Raw genomic sequence first — 27,344 nt, 5'->3', positions numbered from 1 at the left:
GTGTGCTGCCAAGTGCCAGATGCTCCTTTTGGCACTAGAAATAGAGCAATGGGGTTGAGTGGCTACGTGGGGGTAGGCCAAATAAAGTTAAGTTTCTTTTCCCACTGGGTTTGAAAAGTAAAGGGTTAGACAGACAGTAAACAAATAAAGAAAAAAACATGTAATATAGCAAATGGAAGTAGAAAATAGGATAGGGTAAAAGACAAAGGATGATGGGGAATTTTGAATTGTCAAGGAAACTACTCTGATAGGTTGGTGGATAAGTACAGATCTGAATGAAATGAGGAATGAGTTGTGTAAATATTGGAGAAGAGAGCTCCAAGCAATGGGGACAGCAACTAAAATGTTGGAAAATCAGTAACAAATTTGAAAAGCCTAGGCTTTTCAAAAGAAGTTCTCTCTTCTACCAAGACTCTTCAAACCCTTTGGACCTCCTATTTCTCTGATCCTCTACAGCAGAATTAACCAACCAAATACTCTTGTGTTTGATGGTGGTGGGGTGTAGGGTTGGTCTGATTGTGATTGATTGTAGCCTTAAGAACAATGATTGGACTTTGTGCTGACACCATCTCCCTTCCTCCACCCTTTTATGTCCTGGTGTTGAACATGGCAGATTCCTAATCAAGGTCTTTGATTGACCTAACGCTGTCGAGTGTAATGCTTCCCTGTCAATATTCTTTAGGTGTAGTATGTAATTTCTAATAGGATCTAATATTTCCATTTGCAACTGAAAAAGTTACCTTTAGATATACATAAAGCTTATTTAAAAAGAGAAAAAATATAACACATGAGGAGATATATTAAAAGACTTTATTCACAATAGAGAAATTTTACAAATATAATTTTTAAAAATTATGTGTCAATCTATTATGTTTCCCATAACATTAGATTTATATAAAGTTGGAGATGACAGAATGGGTTTATGTACAAATAAAAAACAATGTAAAAAAGATAATACACATGAAAAAATCATGACAAGTCATGGAGTTCTGTAAATTGGCATACAACTTACATGTGTAATATTAATTGCACAGAGTATATAAAAAGCATATCGTTGTATAAACACGAAATGAAGTGCTAATTTAATTGTTCATCTTTTAGGATGTGAATACATATGTAAATTCAACTGCACAGTTCTGTTGAAAATGAATGAAAGCTACTGTCTACTTGAAGACTTCAGTTGTCTAAAATAATTAACACAAAGTATAATTTTAAGTAAATCATATCTCCCTAATATTAATCTCTTATCTTGTTTACATTTTTGGTGTTTTGGGACTTAGGCTAAAAAAACTCAAACTCTAAAACTGAAAAAATTTTATTCTTGCCTTTGGTGGAGTGACAAATAGTATGATTTCTTGTCTACTTACATCAGGATACAAATGGTACATTATAGTGTAGTGTGTACAGACCACTTGGCTTTAATACCCTATTTGCTGCAGAAATACTTCTCAGCTCTGTGTGTTCTTTCAAATTAAATTGGAAAGCAAATTAGTTAATTTCAATTGTGAGTCCAAGGACATTCAGATGAAAATTGTAATATAAATACTCATGGCCCAATTTTGGCAATAATTTCATATTTTGCCTTAAAGTTCTGGGAAAAACAGGATACTCATAATCCATTTATTTCACTAGGTGAGCTGAAAATATGAGTGCAGGAAGCTATTCTGGGTCACAGAGACACATGAACGTGGCTATAACGATGTTCTGAAGGATCTTTTTCATTGGCTAATTTTACTAATTTACTCTTTGATATAAAGCAATGCACAATATTAGGGAGGGGGTGGGGATGGAGAAAAGGAGGTCATACAAGGTGATCCTGTCCAGACAAAGGAAATCTTTTGAAACATTCCTAACAGCTGAAATATTCAAACCATTAAGTTTATTGACAGCTAAGAAAACAAGTGTCAAAATTATTAGGTTAAACCATATGAAATTGCTGATCTGGGGCAGTTTTTAAAACTACAAACACAGCAATTTCATAAGCTTCAGTGTAATTCATGGATTACACTGATCTGTTTGATCATTGTATGTTAAACTTAGGTGAAGTCATTGTACCTCAGAATGTGCATCATCATAGCCTTTTTATGGAAATAAAGGTTACATGAACCAATGTAAGAGAATACAAGGTGCCATCAATCCATTCTTGGGGAAACCATTCACATTTCAAAACTTAATGTTTAGAAGAATCATGTAGTTTTTTTGATTCGCTGCAGATCAAATTGTGGTGGATTCAGAGTGTCCATTCCTATAAGTTGCTTCTAGGTTAGGATCTTGATTTTGAATTTAACCATAGTTAAATTATATTCTTATTTAGCCCGACAGTTTATTAGGTTTTCCTTAATTGACTATGAATAGAAAAATTTGCCAAACCTTTTTCCAGAGTCAAATGTTGCTTTCATAAACAGAAATGAAATAAATTAGTACATTTAAGAAAGGGCAATTTTCAAATCTGAATCTAACAGAATACTTCTTTTCTCAAGAAAAAAAATTAAAGATGAAATGCAAACAAATGAACTAAGGTCATATGAAATTCTCACTCTCTCTTCAGAGACCCAATTCAACACACTAACAGTTATACTATTTCTACTTAAAAACTATAATTCAGTGACAGAAAAGCTCTGTGAAAACTTGAGAGCTCACCTTGCTGTGTAGTGGGGGATGGAAGAAATTAGGAAGTACATGATCCAGCAGTGACACACTGCATTTAAAATAAAAATCAAGAACAAATTCACAAAATAGGGAACACTAATATAATGAACTAACAAAAATATACTGCAGTTCTAATGAAATGAGGTCAACATGAGATGAGCCTTTTGGGATGATGTTCTAATTGAATTGCAATGTGAGTGAAATATTCTATCAAATAATGATAGACCCGCATACGGAAGCTGTCACAGTTATAAGATCTGTCTCTGGTGGATAGACAAACCAGATTCACAAGAAATTGAAAAGGAAAAAGCTTTTTTAATACTTAATTTATTATTATGGCTTTTTGCAACATGGCAAAACATTACAGCTTAAAGCAGACATCATCTCCTCATAGAGGAGGAAAAAGTTTTGCAGTCAAATCAAATTGTAATTAAGAAGTCACTGGTATACCATTCTACTCAGTTTATTAAAAACAATATTATCCCTTCTTGAACTCCAGAGATAATAGATTACTTAAAAACAAAAACCTGTTGATCCACTGACTGAATAATAAAGGACATGATTAGGAATTTAGGTCCATTTATGCTTATGATAATAAACATAAAAGACTGCAAAACAATTTTACAACTTAGAATAACACAGACATTAATAAAATTTCATGTGCCTGATTATCAGAAAAGGAATTATTAAGGTATGCAGTGAAGGAAATACAGCAGAGTAAAATATAAAATATCTTTTTATTTCACTTTCACTTCAACTTCCTTTTGATCTGTAGGGAGGATAGGGAGAAGATGTGCCTCAGTATTGAAGATCCAGTGTTCCAGTGGAAGAAGATCATCATCAGAAAATATTAAGTACAAATATCTGGTGAGAGAAATACGAGAATATGAGGCTCAAGAAGAACACAGTGGGCAGTGAAGCCAAAAAGACACAGCAAAAACCACATCAATGTCTCCAGTCAACTCACGGAAGAACAGGACAACGGTGAGGTGTATCAAACCCTTTGCACATGTACTCACTAACATGGAATGAAGATGCGAGTTTGTGCTTTGGTGTTGGTGTATGAGCACAATGCAATGCTATCTCAACTCATTGAATTTAGCAAGGCTTGAAAGCACCTGTAATGATTGCTGTGCACGTAGAATGGCATTCTGAATCAGTCATACTTGGTATTAACTGGATGTGTTCATGACAATGACATATACAAAGACGATGAGCTCAGGTATCTCAGTCACATATTTTTAGAACCATTTTCACTTACTTTAGTGTCTCTGCTAGGAAAAAACTCTGTTGCACATTATCATATTTCTCATGAGTGAAATAAACATCCCTGAGGCCTGAGTAGCCTCCATTCACTCTGCAGTGACTTTCCAGGGCCTAAAGAACAAAGAGGAGGAGAAAAAAATGGTCATTTTTCAGTAAATTGATTGTCACTAATGGTTATTATCATCAGATTCAGATAAAATAGATTGAAATTGAATGAAAACTTGTAACAGTTCTAGGTGAAAAATTTAAAAACCAAAAAATACAAATGCTATAAAATATGTGAAGTCAAAGTATATATAGACAGCATGCTTTATTTAATTGGAAAGATGTCTACATTTAGTTTTGGAGTAACTTTTCACTGATTTTGACCATTTCCTTCTATAGTCTAGAGGAGAATTTGGCAAACTATGGACAACATTTATTTCTGGCAAACTAAATCTAGCCTCCTACTTATTTATTAAAAAATGATCAGTTTTCATTTTCTTTGAAAGGCAGACAGATAGAGAACTTCTATTGGCTGGTTCATTCCTCAAATGTCTGTGACAGCCAGGGCTGGCCACGCCAAAACCAAGAGCCAGGAACTTCACTTGTAGCCATTGGGTAGTTGGATCCCAAGAATTTGAATCATCATCTGCTGCCTTCAATGCTGTGCATTAAGCAGGAAGCTGGATCAGAAGCAGAGTAGCTGGGATTCTAACCAGGCACTCCATGGGATGTCGGTAACCCAGATGGTGACTTAAACTACTGCGCCAAACGCCTGACCCTTCTCTTTATTTGTGCAGATAATTATTTCTTTTGAGCAACAGCCATACTTACGTTTCCATGTTGTCTGGACTGTTTTTGCATAAAATGACAGTTGTGTAGCTGCAACAGAGACTGGATTGTGTCAAGCCTATACTGCCTGGCCCTTACAGAAAAAGTGTGCTGACTCCTGGTTCTACTGAGACAGTTAGTAACTGTGATTATAAATCCATGGTTGAGGAAATGTACTAGACCAAAAACGGCTGCTATTAAAATAAGAACATCTTTTATCTTTTAAAATTTTTTTTTAAATTTATTATTTATTTGACAGATAAGAGTTAGTGAGAGAGAGAGACAGAGAGAGAAAGGTCTTCCTTCCGTTGGTTCACCCCCAAATGGCCGCTACAGCTGGAGCTACGCCGATCCGAAGCCAGGAGCCAGGTGCTTCCTCCTGGTCTCCCATGCAGGTGCAGGGCCTAAGCACTTGGGCCATCCTCCACTGCCTTCCCCGGGCCACAGCAGAGAGCTGGACTAGAAGAGGAGTAAATGGGACTAGACCCTGGCGCCCATATGGGATGCCGGTGCCAAAGGCGGAGGATTAACCAAGTGAGCCACAGCGCCAGCCCCAGAACATCTTACTTCTTAAAAATTGAGTATAGGGTACTAGAAAGTGATACTGGTGACAGAGCCAAAAGCAGAGAATGGAAGGTAGGTGGAGAAATGTGACTGGTATTTATTCCTAAAGTAAACATATTTTTCCTTTTGTATGGAAGAAGATGGGATGAATGCACTGGCCACTGGGAAGAAATGACCCTACATTTCTCAGTTGTCTGAACATAATCAGTATTTGGAAAAAAGGAGGGTTGGACAGTGTGGGTATGAAAACTCAGGTAACAATGTAAACTAACCTGCGTTTCAACATCATGAGTGCCAGAGGATTGGCTGCCACTTGTGCTGTTTTCCCTTCCAGAAGCCCTCTTTATTTACCTTTTCATTTTTTATTTTATTTTTTTCAAGATTTTTATTTATTTATTTGAGAGGTAGAGTTACAGACAGTGAGAACGAGAGACAGAGAGAACAGTCTTCCTTCCATTGGTTCACTCCCCAAATGGCCACAACGGCTAGAGCTGCGCTGATCCGAAGCCAGGAGCCAGGTGCTTCTTCCCGGTCTTCTACGTGAGTGCAGGGGCCCAAGGACCAAGATGTTCCACCGCTGTCCCAGGCCACAGCAGAGAGCTGGATTTGAAGAGGAGCAGCCGGGACTAGAACTGGCGCCCATATGGGTTGCCAGCGCCGCAGGCCTAGGATTAACCCACTGCGCCATGGCGCCGGCCCTTATTTACCTTTTAAAATTCTCATCAGTTATTAAAAGTTTTCTAGCTTTTTGATGTTATTTATAAAAATTTTACATTGTGTTTTGATATACACACATTGTGAAGTTATTACTATAATCAAGCCAACCAACATACCTGTCACCTCGTATCTCATAGTTACCTTTTCTTGTGGGGAGAACAACTAAGATCTACTCTGACACTGTTACTAACTATAGTCACCATAGTATGTTAGGTTTCCAGAATTTGCTCTTCTAAGGTACAACTGAAAATTTGTACTTTGTGACCAATCAGCTTCTACCTCATCCTTCAATTTCTGGTAATTGACATTGTACTCTATGAGTTCTACATTACTTTTTTTTTGGATTCTGTATGATAATATAGAACTTTTGTCTTTCTACATCAAGCTTGTTTCATTTAATATAATCTCCTCCAAGTTCATTCATATTGTCACAAATGGCAGGCATTCATTCTTTTTTAAGGCTGAATAATATTCATCTGTGTATATATTAGACATGATGTAATACATATATGTATATACATATATAAAACACACATTTTCTTGATCTAGTCATCTGTTCATGAACGCATAGGTTGTTTCCATATGTTAGCTATTGTGTCAAGCAATGAACACGGGAGTGTGTGTGCCAACTTTTTTGATATTCTGATTTCATTTCCTTTGGATGTACTGCCTGGAGATCATATTGGTGCTCTAAATGCATCAGAATATGGAGTCTTTCTGACCTTAGAGATTTGTATTAGGGCTAGTTCACAAACAAAGTCTACATAAATATTTCAAAATTTGAGAAACTGGAAACAAGTCTATTCTCAAGCATTTTGGATAAGAGATTCTCAACTGTATACCTATGGTAGTCCTGTTTCTAATTTCTGTAGGAACCTCTACACTGTTTTCCTTAATGGCTATATTAATTTGTATCACCAACAATAGTGTTGAAAGGTTCCCTTTTTTCCACATCTTTTTTAACACTGGTTATCTTTGACTTTTTGGTAACAACCGTCTACCACGTGTGTGGTTCTGATTTGCATGTCTCTGATGATCTGTGATGCTGAGCATCTTTTCCTATGCCTGTTGGCCAAGTGCATATCCTCTATGGAAAATGTCCATTCAGGTCCTTTTTTTTTTTGCTATTGATTGTGTGAATTCTGTATACATTTTAGATATTAATCTTCTATCAGATATGACTTATAAAATTTTTCTCCCTTTCTGTGGGCTGCCTTTTCATCGAGTTGCTTATCCCCTTTGCTGTGCAGAAACTTTTCAGACTGATGTGGTGCCATGTATTTATTTTTGCTTTTGTTACTTGTGCTTTTGGAGTTAAACCCAAAAATCATTGCCAAGATCAATGTCAAGAAGAAGCTTTGTTCCCAGTGTGTTCTTCTAGGAGTTTCATGGTTTCAGATCTTATGGTTCAGTCTTTAATCCATTTTCAGTTGATTTTTATGTGCTGTTTGTCTTTTGAGATTATATTGGTTGCTTTGTTCATTATCAGGCATTTTTATCTTTAGGCAAGTTATTTTTTTGCTTACCACATTTATTAATGCTACTAATACAATGGCCAAAAATTACCATTGCAAAAAAATTGTTATCTGAAATGTGGTTTTAATTCAAAATCGTGTACAAAAATAACTAAATTTAAGACTAAAATATTAATACTTGTAATAAAATAAATAAAGTATAAACAAAGTAAAGTTTTCTATGCCATTTTAAATTTATTTTTCAGTTTTCTTTCATGACTCATACTTTTCTTTTTTTCTACATACATTAAGTATACACCATTCTTTTTTCTGGAAAGCACAGGTTTTGCCACAGTGAGAAAAATGTCCACTGGCTAGAAAAGGGTTTGAGGGGCCAGTGCTGTGGCAGAGTAGGCTAGGTTGCCGCCTGAGTGCCGGCATCCCATATAGGTGCCAGTTCATATCCCGGCTGGTCCACTTCTGATCCAGCTCTCTGCCATGGCCTGGGAAAGCAGTAGAAGATGGCCCAAGTCCTTGGGCCCCTGCACCAGCATGGGAGAGACCCGGAAGAAGCTTGTGGCTCCTGGCTTTGGATCAGCCCAGCTGTGACCACTGCAGCCATTTGGGGAGTGAACCAGTGGAAGGAAGACCTTTCTCTCTGTCTCTCCCTCTCTATCTGTAATTCTGCCTCCCAAATAAATAAAAAAAAAATGAGGAACATAGGAATTTATATAGTGTAGAACTTATAAGAGAGAGAGAGAGAAAGTTTCAGCCACGGCTTCTCAAGATCAGGGACTCTGCCTGGGAGCTCAGCTTCTACTTGCAGACGCTAATAATGAAGATATTGATCTTCACACCAGGCTGGAAGGCAGAAGGGAGAGAGCTTGGGGCCATGAGGAGAAGCATTTAATTACCAGGTTAAAGAAAATCTGACCAGCAGGCTGCAAGAGAGTAAAGAAAATGCCTCGTAATTTGGTACCTTTGAAAAGCCCCCAGGAAAAGGGAACAACCCACTTATAAAAGATGCTTTGATTAAATTCTAAGTTCCAGACCATGAAGGAAATGCAGGACAAGCCTCAAGAATGAAACTTTTAGTTCTTTTCTTTCTTTCCTTCCTTTTTATTTTATTTTTTATAAGAGGTTAGATAAAAAGCCAATAACAGGCACATGAAGGCCAAAGACCATCTATAAAAAAGGCAAAAAAATTGAGAAGAAATGGGTATCCTTGCTATGGAACATAATGAAACTCCATTTCCAGATACTCCCTTAAAATTATTTTAACCCAACAATCTTTGCTGTTCATTCCTTTGAGTTACTTTGATGACAGGTGAATGAGAGGGCCAAGCATGACAAATAGTTGTCCCTCCTGCCCAGGAAAACATCTACAGGCTCCTTCACTGGTTACAGGAAAATAGTTGCTTTGAAGTAGACAGCACCCATTGGTCTTTGCAGACCATCTCACTCATTCTTTTACTCCCTCAGTCTGCCTGGGACAAGCTAGAGTAGTCAAGAGCACAATGCCCTAGAGAGGGGGCTGGATCTAAGCATCCTAACTGTGGCCTCTGAGATTCCTTGATTCAGGCAATGCACTTCTCAACATGGGCTTGTAGTGAGAATAAAACAAGATGAAGAAATGCTTGGTTCAATGATAATGGCCTTTCAGAGGTGAATTTTTTAGTAATCAGTTTGACAGGCAGAGAGAAAGATATATATCTCTGTCAAACATTCAATCATTTATCAGTCAATCATCTCTCTGGATAGGAAGATCCTCCATTCACTGATTCACTCCCCAAATGCCTACCCACAACGACTGAGGTTGGGCTGGGGCCAATGCTAGGAGCAAGAAATCAATCCAAGTCTCCCATGTGGGTGGCAGTGCCTGAGCCTTCACAAGGGTCTGTGCTGGCAGGAAGCTGGAATCAGGAGCCAGAGTCAGGAACTGATCCTACAAGCTCAAATATGGGATAATGGGAGCTAAACTGGTAGGCTAAATTTCTGCTTCTAGAGCTTTAGAGAGGACCAGCTACTTTCAATTTTTGAGACTTTTGGTAAATTTAAAAAAGTAAAAAGACAAAATGCCCAAAGAGGCATTTTTAACTTTCAAAAATTAAAATACTTTCACATCAAAAGTCAAAATTTTAAGATTTTAGGAATGTAAAGTTAGGGACAAGTAGCTTTTCCTAGGTCTTTGCAATACGTCTTGCTTCTACCAGTATCTCTTCAAGCAGTTATGTGTCTGTACAGCTTAGCATGATCAGATCACCATTTCACTACAACGTGCTCTTGGGACTCAGTCTCTAGGTGTATGGAACACCTTGATTTTGTGTAGATGCTTATATTATCAGTGACCATATGTGACCGAGATGTGTTTATAACAGAGAACAGGGTATGAGAATGTTTATCGTGACTAGAGTTGTAAACAAATGATAAAAGGATAAATCTGACCCTAAGCGATTGTACTTGGGAACAGGATGTAATAAAAGAGCAAATAGATGAGTTAAACCATAAGTCAGAAAGCCGCAATGTGAGAACGGGGGAGTGTTCCCTCTCCCAGATTACATGGCTGGCCCACAGTGATTTCCAGGAGTGAACCCAAAGGAAAATACTACTGAGGCTGTCTGCTTGAGATGGGTCTGAACTCAAGGATAGAATACAGAGCACCAGGCTACATGGACACATCAAAGGGAGGTAAAAACAGGAATCAAGCCTGGGGAGGCAGAAGTGAGAAGGGGGAAGTTGAGTTACTCTCTGTGAGTCAAGATGTTTATGTGGAAAAGTTGGTTTTAGGGAACTAAATGAAAATGTCTATGGATGTCCATGCCTCCACCCTGCCCCCAACAGCCGTCTCCTCCCCACCCACTGCAACAATCCCTAGGTAAAAGCTTAGCTTCTACTGTGGTAGACCAGCTAAGATAATGTATTATATATATATACCTATAACTAATATTCTAATAAAGCTCATACTGTAAGTTATCAGATGTTTAATTGGCAGAAATATAACGAAGTTCTCCATGATATTATTGAGAAAATGGAAATGAAACATCAGGTGTTTCTGTTAGGTGGATTCACAAGTGCTTGGATAACTGTGATTAATGGATTGCTGGTAACTCATGGATTTTAACAAAATATTTATCTTTTCATTGCACGTGCCAATAAGCTGTTAGAATCAACCAATTAAAAAAAAGTTGTAAGCTAAAAATAACCATACCAAAAGCTGTAGCTTTTTAATATACTAATAATAAACTCACTGAAAGAGAAATAAAGAAATTCCATTCACAAAAGCCACAAAATAAATCAAATATTTAGGAATAAATTTAACCATAGTAAAAGCTATCTATAATGAAAATTATCAAACATTGATGAAAGAAATCATCCAGGACACAAACAAATGTAAAGCTATTCCTTGTTTGTGGATTGGAAGAATCAATATCATTAAAATGTCTATACTACCAAAAGTAATCTACAGACTCAATGCAATCCCTATCAAAACACCAATGACATTCTTTAGAGAATTAGAAAAAAACAGTCTAAAATTCATATGGAGGGGCTGGCGCTGTGGTGTAGCGGGTAAAGCCACTGCCTGCAGTGCTGGCATCCCATATGGGAACTGGTTCAAGTCCCAGCTGCTCCATTTCCGATCCAGCTCTCTGCTATGGCCTGGGAAAGCAGAAGATGGCCCAAGTCTTTGGGGCCCTTCATCCCCGTGGGAGACCCAGAAGAAGCTCCTGGCTCCTGGCTTCAGATTGGCACAGCTCCAGCTGTTGGGGCCAGCTGGGGAGTGAACCAGCGGATGGAAGACCCCTCTCTCTCTCTCTGTGTCTCCTTCTCTCTCTGTGTAACTCTGACTTTCAAATAAATAAATAAAACTTTTTTTTAAAAAAAAGAGTAATGAGCTAGGATTTAAAAAAAAAATAAAATTCAGATGGAATCACAAAAGATCCAGAATAGACAAGGCAATCTTGAGGAAGAAAAATCAAACTGGAGGCACTGCAATACCTTACTTCAAAGCATACTACAAAGCTATAATAATTAACACAGCATGGCAGTGACACAAAAACAACTACATAGATCAGTGAAACAGAATAGACAGCTCAGAAATTAATCCATGTACATATAGCCAACCGATTTTTACAAAAGTGCTCAGACCATCCATACAGTGGAGTCAGGATAATCTCTTCAACAAATGGTGCTGGCAAAACTGGATTTATATGTATCTAGAAGAATGCAATTAGATTCATACCTCTTACTACATACAAAAATTAACTGAAAATGGATCAAAGACCTAGATGTAATATCTGAGGCTATAAAGTTGCTGAAAGAAAACGTAAGGGAAACACACCAAGACATTAGTGTAGGGGACGACATCTTGGAAATGACCCTCCAAACACAGGCAACAAAAGAAAAAGTAAACAAATGGGATTTTATAAACCCAGGAGCTTCTGCACAGCAAAGGAAATAGTCAACAGAATAAAGAGACAGCCAACAGAAAGGGGAAAAAATATTTGTATGCTAGCTATCTGGCAAAGGATTAACATCCAGAATTACCAGCAACTTAAAAAATTCAACAGCAACAACCAAAGTGCACCCCAGTTAAGAAATGGGCAAATGTTCACAAGACGATTCTTGAAAGAAGAAATATAATTGGCCAAAAAATAAATGAAAAAATGCTCAACATCACTAGCCATCTGGGAAATGAAATCAAAACCACGATGAGATATCACCTTGCTCCCACCAGAATGGCCAGAATCCAAAAGGGAGTTAACAAATGCTGGAGAGGATGTGGAGAAAGGGGAACACATATACACTGTTGGTGGGAATGCAAGTTAGTGCAGCCACTGTGGAAAACAGTGTGGGGTTTTCTTAAAAAACCAGTAGTAGACTTGCAATATGATCCAGCAATCCCACCACTGGGTCTCCCCCCGCCCCCAAGACTTGAATATATTGTATGAAAGAGAAACCTGTACCACAACATTTATAACAGCACTGTTCACATTAACCAAATTCATAATCAATATGTCCATCATGCGATAAATGAATAAAGAAAATGTGGTACATATACCCACTGGAATATCATCCAGCTAGAAAAGAGAATGAAATTCTACCAATTGCCTTAAAATGGATGCAATTGGAAGACATCATGTTCAGTGAAATAAGCTGAACACAGTAAGACACATGCTGCATGTTCTCCCTTACAAATGTCAGCTAAAACTTGAAAATAAGAAAGAAAAGAAAAACATCAAAAAACAAACAAGAAAGAAATGTCTGTGTGTGTATCAGTACTTCTGCAAATACAGTTTTGTAAGCTTTGCTTTATAGCTTTGTCAAACCAATGGTTAAGAATGTATCAGTAGTTTTAATGATCTGTGATTACTTTAAAATTTACTGTATATGGGTGAAATGGTCATTTTTCTATTCAATTATTGTTTATAGTCATTGCCTATATTCCCATGAAATGAGGATCTTTTTGCTTTTTTCTTGTTAAACTTCTTATTTGGTGATACATTGAGTCTTCCTAATGTTATTTAAGTTTATAATATGTTATCTCAAAAACCGGAGAAAGAAAGAGAGGGAGAGGTGGGAAGGAGACAGAAGGAAATATCATCATACTTCTAAAATAGTATCTATGGAAGTCTATTCCTTGAATAAAAGGTTTCCTTAGGGGGGAAAGAAGGAAAGATGGAAAGAAAGAAAGAAGGAAAGAAGGAAAGAAAGAAAGAAAGAATAGTATCTATGAACTATATTGAATCTATTAAAACTAACTCAAAGTTTTAAAAATAGGAACAGAAAGAGGTATACCTTTCTAACATTGTCAGTCATTAACACAATGGGAAGAACTGTTTCACTAGGTGGCACATTCGCTTTTGCTGTGAAGTCTCGAATTGCTGAGGAATAATTATTGGCAGAGATAGGGAGTCTTGTCTTTGAGTACAGGGTAGGATGACGTGATTTTTAAGAGCCTGTCTGCATGTTGTAGTTTGGGTTCCCTTACAAACAAAGCTGAGACAGGGCTGGATTCAGGATGTTTATGGGCCGGGGAGGGTTGACAGCAGGCAGTAAGAAAGCGTGAGAGCGAAACAGGGCCTGGAGAAGAGCCCAGGAAGCACACCGAGTAGAATCCAGCTGTGTGTGACAGGGCTCTCCTCTGCTGGCACCACCGAGGAAGCATGCAGCACGGAACAGAGTCCTTCTTTAAGAAGGAAGAAATGGATAGTCTGCCATCAACTCCAAAATCTCACTGGTAGCAGCTTGTCCTTGGGGCCGTTATCCTCCCCCACCACAGCCAGCTTCTTGGGGAAAGGTTCTCCTGTCGTCTGACAATGTTTGCAGCTGTGACCACTCAGGGCCAAGTGGCGTGACGAAGTCTGAGTCAGAGCAGCCGAGAAGCCCTGGGTACTTGAGCTGGGAGTTGCTAGCATGCATGCACGGTGCTGCCCCATGGAGCTGCTGCCGAAACATGGGGGACCAAGGGGATGCAGCGGGCAAACACAAGTGCTGCCATGCCTTCGATGTCTATGATTTCAGTGCTGAGAAAGAGGCCAGTGCCACCAGCGTGCCCTGCCCACCACTCTACTCAAGTTCTGGCAGAGGGTACCAGTGGTGGAAAGTGGAGGGTGATGGTGGTGGTGTGACACCGAGGAGTGATTTCACATTTTGTGTTATGCTGAAGTTGGCAAAGATAAAAAGCACAGCACATAAAACCAACTTTATTATTATTATTTTTTTTGACAGGCAGAATGGACAGTGAGGGAAAGAGACAGAGAGAAAGGTCTTCCTTTTGCCGTTGGTTCACCCTCCAATGGATGCCGCGGCCGGTGCACTGCGGCCGGTGCGCTGCGGCCGGCGCACCGCAGTGATCCGAAGGCAGGAGCCAGGTACTTCTCCTGGTCTCCCATGGGGTGCAGGGCCCAAGGACTTGGGCCATCCTCCACTGCCTTCCCGGGCCACAGCAGAGAGCTGGCCTGGAAGAGGGGCAACGGGGACAGAATCCGGCACCCCAACCAGGACTAGAACCCAGTGTGCCTGCACCGCAGGCGGAGGATTAGCCTTATTGAGCCGCTGCTGGCCCAAATTTATTAACCCACAAACCATCCCCATGAAGAAAAGCCAAAACTCCCTGCCCACCTAGCAATATTTACTTCCTGTTTTTTTTATGTCTTCTCTTTCATTACAATTTTTTTACATTTTAACATCTATAAAATTAGTGCATCCTATTTTAACTGGCAGCACTGTTCTTTATTACTGGTGTATCAAACAATGATGCCTCTTACAAATTATAGTGTTTTAGGCTTGATAAAATACATTATTTCTGATATTTTCAAGTTAAGCTCAAGACCAAAATAATTAAGTATCACCAAAGCTTAGATGAACCACAATTTAAAAACATTTTTTCCAGAGGAAAAAAACCCCAGAAGTTAAAAGGAATTGAAATGACTACTGATTAAACATAATTAGAAAACTTTGCATGTTTTACTTGGAATGCTATTACTGAAAATGACTGATGATTAGTGGTAATACACTAAATGAAGAGGGAAATAAGAAATTCACCAGAGGCTTCCTAAGATATTAAATTTTATACAAAGGCAATATTCATTTAAGATTTCTTGAAAGAAGAGATTCCTAATAGATAGTTTTTAAATATAGTTAACTTTCTAACAAAAAGTGCTAGAGGATGAGGGTATAATTAAAGCATTTGCTTACTCTTACTCCCTGAATTCCATCCCACTATAATTTCAGAATAATAGCCCTTAAAATTAGAGATCGTGCAATGCATATCTAGGAGGGCAGTGCCTCTAGCATCCAGCACACAAAATGCTCAGCAGATTAGCTTAGGAAGATGATTCACCACAATCAGTAAGGAGACACCCAGGAGGTGAAAGACACTTTACACAGCATATTGGACAGATGGAATGCTTACAGATACTCAGAGAAGGCTGCTAGCGAAGGAAGTCCTTCTGCAAAGTAACTTTTCCGTAAGTTCTTTCTAAAAGTTAGATGCAAGTAGCTCATTTAAGTATATACTAACATTTCCAAGCCCAAAGACTAATATAATACATTCACTTGTAAAAAAGCTTCAGGGAGAAAGAGAGTGAGAGAGAGCGAGCGAGCTTCCATCCATTGGTTCACACTGCCCAGGTGGCTGCCCATATGGGATGCCAGTGTCACAAGTGGCATATGGGATGTCAGCGCTGCAGGAAGTGGCTTTCCCAGCTATGCCACAATGCCAGGCCCCTGTAGTGTTTTCTTGAAACAGACTATAGATAGGGTTCAATGTTTCAAAGTTGTCCACAATCCTTTGTAGAATTAAGTGATTACTGTTTCCATAGTGATGGGAATTTAATTTTATAATATGCTTTCTGGATAGCTTCTTTAATATTCAAGTTTATCAGTGTGTGTATATATATATATATATATATATATATATAAAAATATAATTGCTACACACAACAAAGTCAAACCAGGGATACAGAATGACCTAACTGAAAATACTCAGTCCTGAAAAGGAAACACTCTGATTAAAGCTTTACTAATTATAGACAGGTTGATATACCAGATTTATAGGTATCACTGATCAGGTTTTACCAAGACAGTTATTCGTAAGAAAATATGTAAATGAAAATATCACCTCTACGGCTTCCCAGGCCCATTTCCTGTACTTTGGATCGTGAGTCAGTCGCCACATATACATGTAAGTCTCAACAACTTCTGGTCGTAAGATGTAGTATTTTTCATTTTGCCTTGTAGCAATGGCTTCAACACCACCATCAAATCTGAAAGCTTCTGGTCCGAGTTTCATAACTACAGAACACACAGTGGGTGAACAAGGGTTATCGTCCTGGACAACACCTACAGCCTATAACTTACATGAAACTAGAAAGTACTTAACACTCAGGAGTGACACCAAAAGAATAATTTTAACTAATAGTAATATAACAGGCAATATTCAGTACACTTTTAATTTCTGTGGTAACAATATTTTTTTTTCCACATAAGCCCCATTCACTGAGCACACAGCAAGTAGTCACAATGCACCATGGGACATTTAGCTGTTAGTTAGCTGTAAGTGGTTGAGAATTCTCATGGCCCAAAGGCCAGTTACATAACTGTGCTTCAGACTCCCATTTTATAAAAAGGGACATGGAAATATAGGAAGGATTAATAATGTTTTATAAAACACTATGCTTATTTTTGAACTGGGACAGGGACCGGTGTTATTTAGCTAGAACTGGGCTCAGTATATTAGCCTAGTCAAACCCTCTATTAACTGGATTTTTGTTTCTTGACAAACTAAGGGTATAAATTTTTAGGTAGAAAAGTAGTGCTTTAAAAATATTGATCCTTTTACGATGTCCACCTGATCAAGTTTCATCAGGCACAGTGGACACTCTTTGGATGGCAGCAATGACAAAGTTTCTTATTTAATGAAAACAAAGCATGTGAAAATTGTTTGTAAATGAAGAATATACTCACATGTGCGATTATAAGATTCATGACAGGTACGGGCAATTTCAGCCCCGAGTTCAAGATAGTGTTGAGCCCGACCTTCAGGGGCTCCATCTGCCCCAAGTGCAAACATGCCTCCAGCAAAGCAGGTCAGGTGGCCCATCTTGTGTTCTAGCAGGCCCCCTTTCCACTCTGCGATGTAAGTGAGTCCCCCGCTAGACTTGCGGATCAAGTGAGTCTCAATGGCCTAAAAAGAATACATTTTTAACATTTTGGAAACTCTAGCTCATACTTAAAATATCACTAACATTAAAAGAAAAAATATCATGACTTACAATTTGAATTAGGTGGTACAAATCCAATTCAACCTGAAGTTTTATGTTACTGCCTTCTGTATACTTTCTCTCATCCATGCCTTATTAAATTGCTTAGTTATAATTCACATTGTTAGGCCAGCCCAGTTGGATCTGCCTGGCTCCATGACCCAACACACATAGTCCTCATACCCAAAAAACCAACCCTTTCTCAAAGGCAGGCCACTCACTGATATAGTGGTGATAGTGTATGTTCATTTTTTCATTTGTAGAAACAGAAAACAAGAACAAGATCCAGGCCCTATTATGGATGGAGAACAGAGCTTATCTGCATATATGCTCCAGGCTGGTGGCATTACTCTTTCTTTCATTCCCTTAGACTTGGAGACATGGCAAAAAAGAATTGCAGAGAGGCAAACTACTTCCTGTCTGTGAACTCTGTGGGTAATTTGATGACTATATCCCCAAAGTAGTTAGAATTGTAATTGTCATTTGATGATTATTTAGCATCATAATTTACATTTCCAGTGTGGGAACACATACATCAAGTTCCTCCCTAACCATTCTATTAAAATGCATATTAGTATACACTGAATAAATTTTTTTTTAAAAAAGAAGAAAGATATTTAACTTTACTGAAGAAATAACAATGTTTGCAAAAATGATTTATATAGCATCTTTGACTTCTGTGCAGGACTGCTGATACTCTTAAAGTAGATAAAGAAGCTTTACATTTTATTTATTACCTTTTTAAAGCTTATAATTTATTTATTTATTTGAAAGGTAGAGTGACACAAAGAAAAGGAAAGAAAAAGATCTTCCATCTGCTTGCTCATTGCCCAGATGCTCACAACAATCAGCGCTGGACCAGGCCAAAGGAGCAGTAACTCCACCTGGTCTCCACCTCGTCTCCACCTGGTCTCTCACTTGGTGGCAAGGACCCAAGTACTCAAGCCATCATCTTCTGCCTCTCAGACTGCACATTAGCAGGAAGCTGGTATTGAAATTAGAATCAGGACTGAAACACAGGCAGCCTGATATGGAATGCGCGTGTCCCAGGTGACGTCTTAACTGCTGCACCAAATGTCCACCCAGCTTTATATTTTACAAAGCAAAAATGAAGTGTGTTCCAAATTACTAATTTCCCATTAGTTTCGCAGAAAATGCCTTCTACCCTCACCTCATACACTTTACAGGAGGAAAATGGCTATGACTCTGTCTATACCTCTATGCTACTATCAAAAAAGAGGGACTTGGGGGGTGGGGTGGGGAATACATTTGAGAATGGCAAACATAGGAAAAAATTTATGCTAGGGAAGAATGAATGAAATACACAGGCAGATAAAATACACAGGCAGATAAAACCTTTGTTTTTATTAGAAGTAAACAAAAAAAGTAAAACAAGATGGTAGAAATTAACATAGTACTGTGCTCATTAACTGTGGTTAGGCTAATTTTATTGATGGTTTAGTTATTACATTAATATTTCATTCTTATTTAATGCAACTGAACATCTTAGCTATTTACACTTCTTATAACACAAATTACAGTAAATTACTTCAAGCAGATACTTTTTCATCACCCAAGAAATTATTCTTTCTACAAGGCAAGAGTAATAGCTTTTGAGCATGGATTAGAAAAACATTATTACCCTGTTACGGATCTTGACTAAAGTACTAGGTTATTTTTAGCATGATTCTGACCAATTTATTACCTCTCAAGCTACAATGAAGTTTCAGTGCCTTCAAATAAATTTTGTATCTGGATGGCAATAAAAATTTGATTTTGTTTGGCAATAGAAAAATATAAATAAATACAAAGAAGGAAAAATAGTCCTTATTTGCTCTAATTTTTTTTTTGGGTATGTCAAGGCCAAAAAGAATTGATTAGGAAGAAAGAATACTGTATATTTTGTGATTTCATCCTTCTGTATCTGAAAAGAAAGTCAATTTGATGAAGAACTGTAGAATCTTAAGTGCCTGATATATCACCTGCCCAGCTATCATTCATTGTTGTGGATTCTCAGTATAGTCTACACAGGGCCATAATAGGCAACTGAAAACTCAAAATGGTTTGCTATTAAAGCAACCAAAGAAAATATGCCACTCTGTGAATAAATGGTATCCCAGATCCACAGAAGCTAAAAACGTATACCCTCATGTTCAGTAGTTCAACCACCCAGACCACGGATATAAGAAGGCCTATGTCTCTGATGAAGACGTCTTAAAGGACAACTGAAAGAACTTTGCTATAGGAGACAGTTACCTCTCAAAATCAGTTTAGTTGTTTTAGCTTTGTTTCCTCAGTTGAAAATACGCAATGGATGGAAAATGTTTTTCTTATTAAGAGAAACAGGGAACACTTGGACTTCATTTGTTCTTAATGGATGTTCCTGTCAATGATTTCTCTAAATACAATCACTAACAGTTGTGTGGTTATAGTCTAAAACTAGGGGGAAATACTTCAAAGAATATTTTAAAGCTGTCATTTTTGAAACATTAAGACCTTAGAGGGTCACTATAAGATGAGAATGATTAAAATGTCTGCCAGAATGGTAACTAGAAGATAACTTACAGGAAACCCATAATACATCGGGAAGAACTCCTTAGGCTAAAACCTGAAGCTTCATGGAAATGAGTAAAATAAGCCTGGAAGAGACCACATGGACTACATCATGGACTGCTTCTGATGTTTATCATGTGCCTTAACAAAGGCTATGCCAAACAAAGGTCAATGTTCTAACCAAGGCACTTCTGGTTCTCATATGTGAAATTGTTGAGTTGTATGTGCTGTGATAGGTGAAGTTCCCAGTTGATCTTGGGGGAATAATCAAGGTAATATTTGATATAGTTAACCCAAGCAAAGGAAGCTGCATTTACATTTAAATCAATAAATCATCATATGTCAAAAACATTGAGACCTCCTGTTTCATACACCAATTTTAGAACAATGGCTATGTCATCTAAAAATAGCTTATAAATTTTGATAATTTCCATATGAATAAATATTATTTATTAGAAAAATTCTAAGCAGTTAAGAAGGCAGCCAACTTTTTTTTAGGATTTAGCCACAATTTCACATTATTTGAGAAGCCTTAATAATAATCAATGTTAAACAGGAGACCCCAAATAGCTAAAGCAATCTTATACAACAAAAACAAAGCTGGAGGCATTATAATACCAGATTTCAAGACAACTGCAGGGAAGTTATAATCAAAACAACCTGGTACTGGTACAAAAACAGATAGACCAATGGAACAGAATGGAAATGCCAGAAATCAACCCAATCATCTACAGTCAACTTATCTTTGACAAAGGAGCTAAAAGCAATCCCTGAAGCAAGGACAGTCTCTTCAACAAATGGTGCTGGGAAAACTGGATTTCCACATGCAGAACTATGAAGCAAGACCCCTACCTTACACCTTACACATAAATTCATTCAAAATACATCAAAGACCTAAATCTATGATCTGATACCATCAAATTATTAGAGAACATTGGGGAAACCTTGCAAGACATTGGCATAGGCACAGAGATCTTAGAAAAGACCCCAGAGGCATAGGCAATCGAATCCAAAATTGACAAAAGGATTACATCAAATTGAGAAGCTTCAGTACTGCAAAAGAAACACTTGGAAAAGTGAAGAGGCAACTGACAGAATGAAAAATTATTTGCAAACTATGCAACTGATAAAGGATTAATAACCAGAATATATGAAGAGATCAAGAAATTCAACAACAAAACAAACAACCCAGTTAAGAAATGGGCAAAGAACTTAAACAGACATTTTTCAAAAAAGGAAATCCAAATGACCGACACATGAAAAAATGCTCAGGATCACTAGCTGTCAGGGAAATGAAAGTCAAAACCATGAGGTTTCACCTCACCCTGGTTCTAACAAATGTTGGTGAGGATGTGGAGAAAAAGGTACACTAATCCACTTTTGGTAGGAATGTAAACTGGTAAAGCCAATATGGAAGACTATATGGAGATTCCTCAGAAACCCTATACAGACCTACCATATGACCAAGTCATCCCATTCCTGGGAATTTACCCAAGGGAAATGAAATTGGCATATCAAAGAATTATCTCTATGCCCACGTTCATGGCAGCTCTATTCACAATAGCTAAGACATGGAATCAATCTAACTACCTGTCAACTGAAGATTTGATAAAGAAATTATGGGGTATGTATACCATGGAATACTACACAGAATTAAAATAACCCAAATCTGGAGGCTGGAACTGTGGCATAGCAGGTAAAGCTGCTACCTGAAGTGCTGGCATCCCATATGGGCCTGCTATGGTCTGGGAAAGCAGTAGAAGATGGCCCAATGTGGGAGACCTGGAAGAAGCTCCTTGCTACTAGCTTCAGATCATTGCAGCTCTGGCCATTGTAACCATCTGGGGAGTGAACCACCAGATGGAAGACTTTTTTCTCACTCTGCCTCTGCCTCTCGGTAACACTATCTTTCAAAAAAATAAATAAATATTTTGAAAAACAAACAAAAAACCTACAATTCAGTCATTTGTCACAAAATGGATGAAAATGGAAAACATTATACTTAGTGAAATAAGGCAGTCCCAAAGGGAAAAATACCATATGTTCTCTGTGACCTCTGATAACTAATAGAGCACCTAAAAGGCAATGTGTAGAAGTGAAATTGACATGTTGAGAGCAATGACTTTGAACAGCCCTTGTCTTGACTGTTGGGGAACAGTTTTTTTCTCTGTCCCCCCCCCCCCCATTCTATTTGTTGAACATTTTACTTAACATAGAGTTAATCACATGTGTATAAAGTTAACTGAAAATAGATCTTAGTAAAAAATAAGAGTGTGAATAAGAGAGAGAGGAGGAAAAGAGGTGAGAGTGTGGATGGGAGGGTGGGCATGGTGGGAAAAATCACCATGTTCCAAAACTTGTAATTATGAAATGTATGAAGCTCGTAACTGTAAAACTGTATGGTTCTGCATACATTCCTACAGACTTACTTCTAAGGTGACAGTTTAAAAACTTGCTATGGGAAACCAAACCCTCACAAGTATGGGAAAAAGGTATTTTAAGTGTTAAAGTGATCATAGGGATAGGATTAAGCATCAAAGCGATCATAAACAAATAGCATTAAGTGTTTGGTAATAATAATAGAATTAAAAAGGCGTGAGTGCTCCAACATGGGAAGCAGTCCACAGAAGACTCATAGAAAGACAATAACTTAAGTAGCACTCTGACCTCAGAATCAGACCTTAAGGTATTATAGTCTGGCTGAAAAGCCAACAAGTGCATTTCAGCATGGACAGCCAAGACACTGTGGCAAAATGTGTCCTACATAAAGGACCTGTGTGGGTGAGACCCTAGTAGAATGAAGTGGTCTTCAAAGAAGGATGTACTTTTTCTCTGAAAGGAGGAGAGAACTACTTTGCTTATGGCCTAGTCTAAATACTGAAGGAGTTTTTGGATTCAAAAGACTTCCATAGCCTAGGCAGCTCATGAAAGAGCCTTGGGTGATCACTGACATCATACAAAAGAGTGGTAATTTATAAATTAACAACAGGAGTCACTGTGCACCACTGTGTATCTCTATCCTCAAAGACTTGTATTATGAGAGTTAATAGTAAAACCTGTTCTCAAAGATATACTTTGTTTTAGTGTATTAAGTAGAGGATATTCCTATGTTTCATAAATTTTAGATAAACCTAAGTGCCCAACTCCATTGCTTGTCTCCTTAGGTACTTCTTCAATTAATGATAAAACTTGTTCTCAAAGAAAAAAATGTATATTATTGCAAAAGTTAAAAGAAAAATAAGAAAGGAAATAGAAGGGTGGAAGGGAAGGAGGGAGGGAGGGAGAATGGGGTGGGAAGTGTCATTAAGTGCTTAAAACTGTATGTATGCATCATGCTGAGCGAAGTAAGCCAGTCCCAAAGGGACAAATACCATATGTTCTCCCTGATTGGTGACAACTGACTGAACACCAAAAAGGAAACCTCCTGAAGTGAAATGGACACTATGAGAAATGGTGACTTGATCAGCATAGCCCTGACTGTTAATGGACAACTTAATACATAATCCCTCATAGTATTTTTTTTTTTGTCTGTTCTACTTAATATGACTGGTTTAATTCTGTAATTATCACACAGTTATTCTTAAGTGTTGAAAATTAACTGAAATGTGATCCCTGTTAAACATAAGAGTGGGAATAAGAGAGGGAAGAGATGTATAATTTGGGGCATGCTCGGGCTGACTTGCCCCAATTGGTAGAGTTGGAAACATACCAGGGGATTCCAGTTCAATCCCATCAAGGTGGCATGTACCAATGCCATCTCACTATTCCAAGTGATCAATTTCAGTTCACAATTGATCATAATGAAAGGACTAAGAGTCAAAGGGAGCACATAAACAAGTCTAGTACCTGCTAACACTAACTGATAGAATAAATAAAGGGGAGAGTGATCCAACATGGGAAGTGAGATACTCAGCAGACTCATAGAATGGCGGATGTCCTAAATAGCACTCTGGCCTCAGAATCAGCCCTAAAGGCACTCGGATCTGGCTGAAAAGCCCATGAGAGTATTTCAGGCATGGAAAGCCAAGACACTCTGGCAAAAGATCTCTGTGAGTGAGATCCCAGTGGAAAGAACAGGTCTTCAAAGAGGGAGGTGCCTTTCTCTGAAGGGAGGAGAGAACCTCCACTTTGACTATGACCATGTCTAAACAAGATAAGAGTCGGAGAACTCAGAGGGCTTCCATAGCCTTGGAAACTCATGACTGGTGCATAGGGAGATTACTGATGCCATAAACAGGAGTGTCAATTTGTAAAGTCAACAACAGGAGTCACAGTGCACTTACTCCTCATGTAGGATCTCTGTCCTTAATGTGCTGTACGTTGAGGCTTAATGCTATAACGAGTACTCAAACAGTATATTTCACTTTGTGTTTCTATGGGGGTGCAAACGATTGAAATCTTTACATAATGTACACTAAACTGATCTTCTGTAAAAAAAAAAAAAAAAAAAAAGAAATTATCAATTCCCAACTTGACTCTCACTGGGATTAAACATGACAATAGGTCTGCTCTGATTTCATCATCATTTAAAAAAAATCATCTATTATTTTTCACTTTATGTTTCTGTGTAGGAGCAAACTGTTGAAATCCTTACTTAAGGTATACTAAGCTGATCTTCTGTATATTAAGATAATCGAAAATGAATCTTGATGTGAATGGAAGGGGAGAGGGAGTGGGAAAGGGGAGGGTTGTGGGTGGGAGGGACGGTATGGGGGGGGGAAGCCATTGTAATCCATGAGTCGTACTTTGGAAATTTATATTCATTAAATAAAAGATAAAAAAAAAACTGTATGTATGAGATACATGAAATTTGTTTCATTTATATAAATTAAAAAATTTTAATAAAAAATTAAAAAAATCAATGTTAAAAGAATATACGTGAGTTAACATAAAAAATACTTATCAATCACAAAAGCATCTGATTCTGCTATAAAATTTTGTTCCTCAAAAATTGGGTACAAGTTTTTTTACATAAAATGTTCTTGACTTTAATTTTCTAACTTCATTTTAATTTTTGATTGAGGTTTAACTGGAGGCATTTTTAGTTTACTTTTATGTGGTCACCTTTTATAGATTTTCTGAAGTAGTGTCTTTTTTAAAATTAATTAATTTATTTGAAAGGCAGAGTTACAGACAGGCAGAGGCAGAGAGAGATCTTCCATCCGCTGGTTAATTCCCCAAATGGTCTCAAGGGTCTGAGTTGTTCTGATCCGAAGCCAGGAGCCAGGAGCTTCTTCCGGGTCTCCCACATGGGTACAAGGGCCCATCTTCCACTGCTTTCCCAGGCCATAGTAGAGAGCTGAATTGGAAGTGGACCAGCTGGAACACGAACCGGGCCTACGTGGGATGCCAGCACTGCAGGCAGCAGCTTTACCTGCTATGTCACAGCGCTGGCCCCACTAAGTAATTTCTAACCTTCCTGATTTTCTGCCAGTAAACAAACCCATACACATAGGATGACACTTCCTAATTACAAATAAATCCACAGTGGTGAGTTAAAAAGGATAAGTGTTGACAAAAGTTTTTGTATAGAGGCCGGCGCCGCGGCTCACTAGGCTAATCCTCCGCCTAGTGGCGCCGGCACACCGGGTTCTAGTCCCGGGCGGGGTGCCGGATTCTGTCCCGGTTGCCCCTCTTCCAGGCCAGCCCTCTGCTGTGGCCAGGGAGTGCAGTGGAGGATGGCCCAGGTGCTTGGGCCCTGCACCCCATGGGAGACCAGGAAAAGCACCTGGCTCCTGGCTCCTGCCATCGGATCAGCGCGGTGCGCCGGCCGCAGTGCGCCGGCCGCGGCGGCCATTGGAGGGTGAACCAACGGCAAAGGAAGACCTTTTTCTCTGTCTCTCTCTCTCACTGTCCACTCTGCCTGTCAAAAAAAAAAAAAAATTTTGTATAGTTGTGGCTCCACACTTAACTTCTCTATAATTTAGCAACATTATCTGTAAAATTGGATGAATAGTACCTAAGATACCGTAAGGAAAAAAAAACTCACTACTTCATTTAAAGCTTCTACCTAACTTACTTCTTAGCACACAGTAGGCAATTCAGTACATATTTGTTTCTTTTCATTCCTCCTCCATGGTTAAAAATCTTTGAAAACTATTAATGATCTTCCCTTAAATATTAGTTTGTCCAGATGTCTCTATGTGGATTTCCTTAGAGAACCATCCATGTATCTTTGGGGACAAGTTTATTTCAAATGGAGGTAGCCATTGGAACTGACTGTTTTTCTACTAATCAATTTCAGAATACAAATTTAGTATTCATCCCCAATAATTTAATTGTGGCTATAATAAGGGAACTCATATTCATGAAAGAAGAATACAACTTTTTCAGTTAAGTGATGTTTTAAAAAATATTTTCATTGACAATAATTGTACATATTTATGGGTTGCAGTGTGACACTTGTGGAAGTTTGGAGTCCCTTGCTTGTATTTGCTCATTGTGTGTGTGTGTGTATTACTCCTTCAGTCTGACTCTTTATCCAAATTCCCTCTATCCCAACCCTTCCCAGCATCTAGTAATTACTACTTTGCTTTAGGTACAGATTGTGCCTTTTTTTTTTTTTTAGCTCCCAAATATGATGAAGAACATGTGGTATTTGTCTTTCTGCATTCTGGCTTACTGGCTTGTTTCTCCTAACATGGTGTCCTCCAGGTCCATCAATTTTGCTATTAATATCAAGACTTCACTTTTCTCACAGCCAAATAAGATTTGACTATGCATGTACATTTGCTTTACCATTCATTTGCAAGCTACTATCCAACAAAGGATTACTATCCAGAATATATCAAAAAGTCAAAAAGATCAACAAGAAAATAACCAATTCAGTTAAGAATAAACAAAGGACTGAATAGCAGTTTTCAAATGAAGAAATACAAATAGCCAATAAATATATGAAAAAATAATATCACTAGACCTCAGGGAAATGTAAATGAAAACCATCATGGAATATTACCTCATCCATGGTAAAATGGCTATTACCAGAAAGACAGAAAGTAACAGACAACTAATTCTTAACTGAGGCTGGAACCATGTAAAAAATGTCTAACTACTGTATCAGACTAAACACATCAAGTGTTACCACCATTATAAAATATGCTGTCACTTAACTCTCATTATCTAGAAATATTCTGTAACCCACTCATGTAACATTCCATTATTCTCATTAAAGCTTGATTTATATGTAAGTTGTAAGTTACAATTTTAAAATAATATATGTGAGTTAACATATAAAATACTTATCAATCACAAAGGCATCTGATTCTGCTATAAAATTTTGTTCCTCAAAAATTGTCAAAGATGATCTAACTATTGGGTTACCTGAACTGCATCAAAATACATCTTCTTAGCTTCTAGGTCTGTCTTTTCAGACATTAGCCACGCCTTCAGCAAATACTCATAGAAGCTGTCTCCAAGTCCTCCAATTGAAACATGATCTGAAAAGAGATAGAAATGAAGTTTAGAGCAAATCAGTCATTAACGCAGATAATGTGGCAAAAGCCGCATCAATATCTAGGATGCAAACCTCTATGCCAACTGCAACTTGTTGTTACATATAAGTGCC

General features: G+C 38.0%; 1 protein-coding gene across 3 annotated transcripts in view; it reads right to left on the bottom strand.

Moving 5' to 3' along the window:
• Positions 1-792: 792 nt before the first annotated feature.
• Positions 793-27,344, bottom strand: part of MAN1A1 (mannosidase alpha class 1A member 1) — a 218,455-nt gene continuing 191,903 nt past the window's right edge. For 2 of the 3 annotated variants that reach the window (XM_008263299.4, XM_008263300.4), the window contains exons 9-13: positions 27,101-27,216; positions 16,932-17,151; positions 16,087-16,259; positions 3,911-4,026; positions 797-3,513 (exon numbers count right to left, since the gene is read on the bottom strand). In XM_008263299.4, coding sequence (XP_008261521.1) covers positions 3,387-3,513; positions 3,911-4,026; positions 16,087-16,259; positions 16,932-17,151; positions 27,101-27,216 — 752 coding nt within the window. In that variant the 3' untranslated portion in view covers positions 797-3,386. 3 annotated transcript variants of the gene reach the window in all.

The sequence above is a fragment of the Oryctolagus cuniculus genome, chromosome 5 (genome assembly GCF_964237555.1).
Source record: "Oryctolagus cuniculus chromosome 5, mOryCun1.1, whole genome shotgun sequence".
NCBI lineage: Eukaryota > Metazoa > Chordata > Mammalia > Lagomorpha > Leporidae > Oryctolagus > Oryctolagus cuniculus.
The sequence above is the reverse complement of the archived record's forward strand: the minus strand, read 5'-3'. Positions and strand labels throughout refer to the sequence as shown.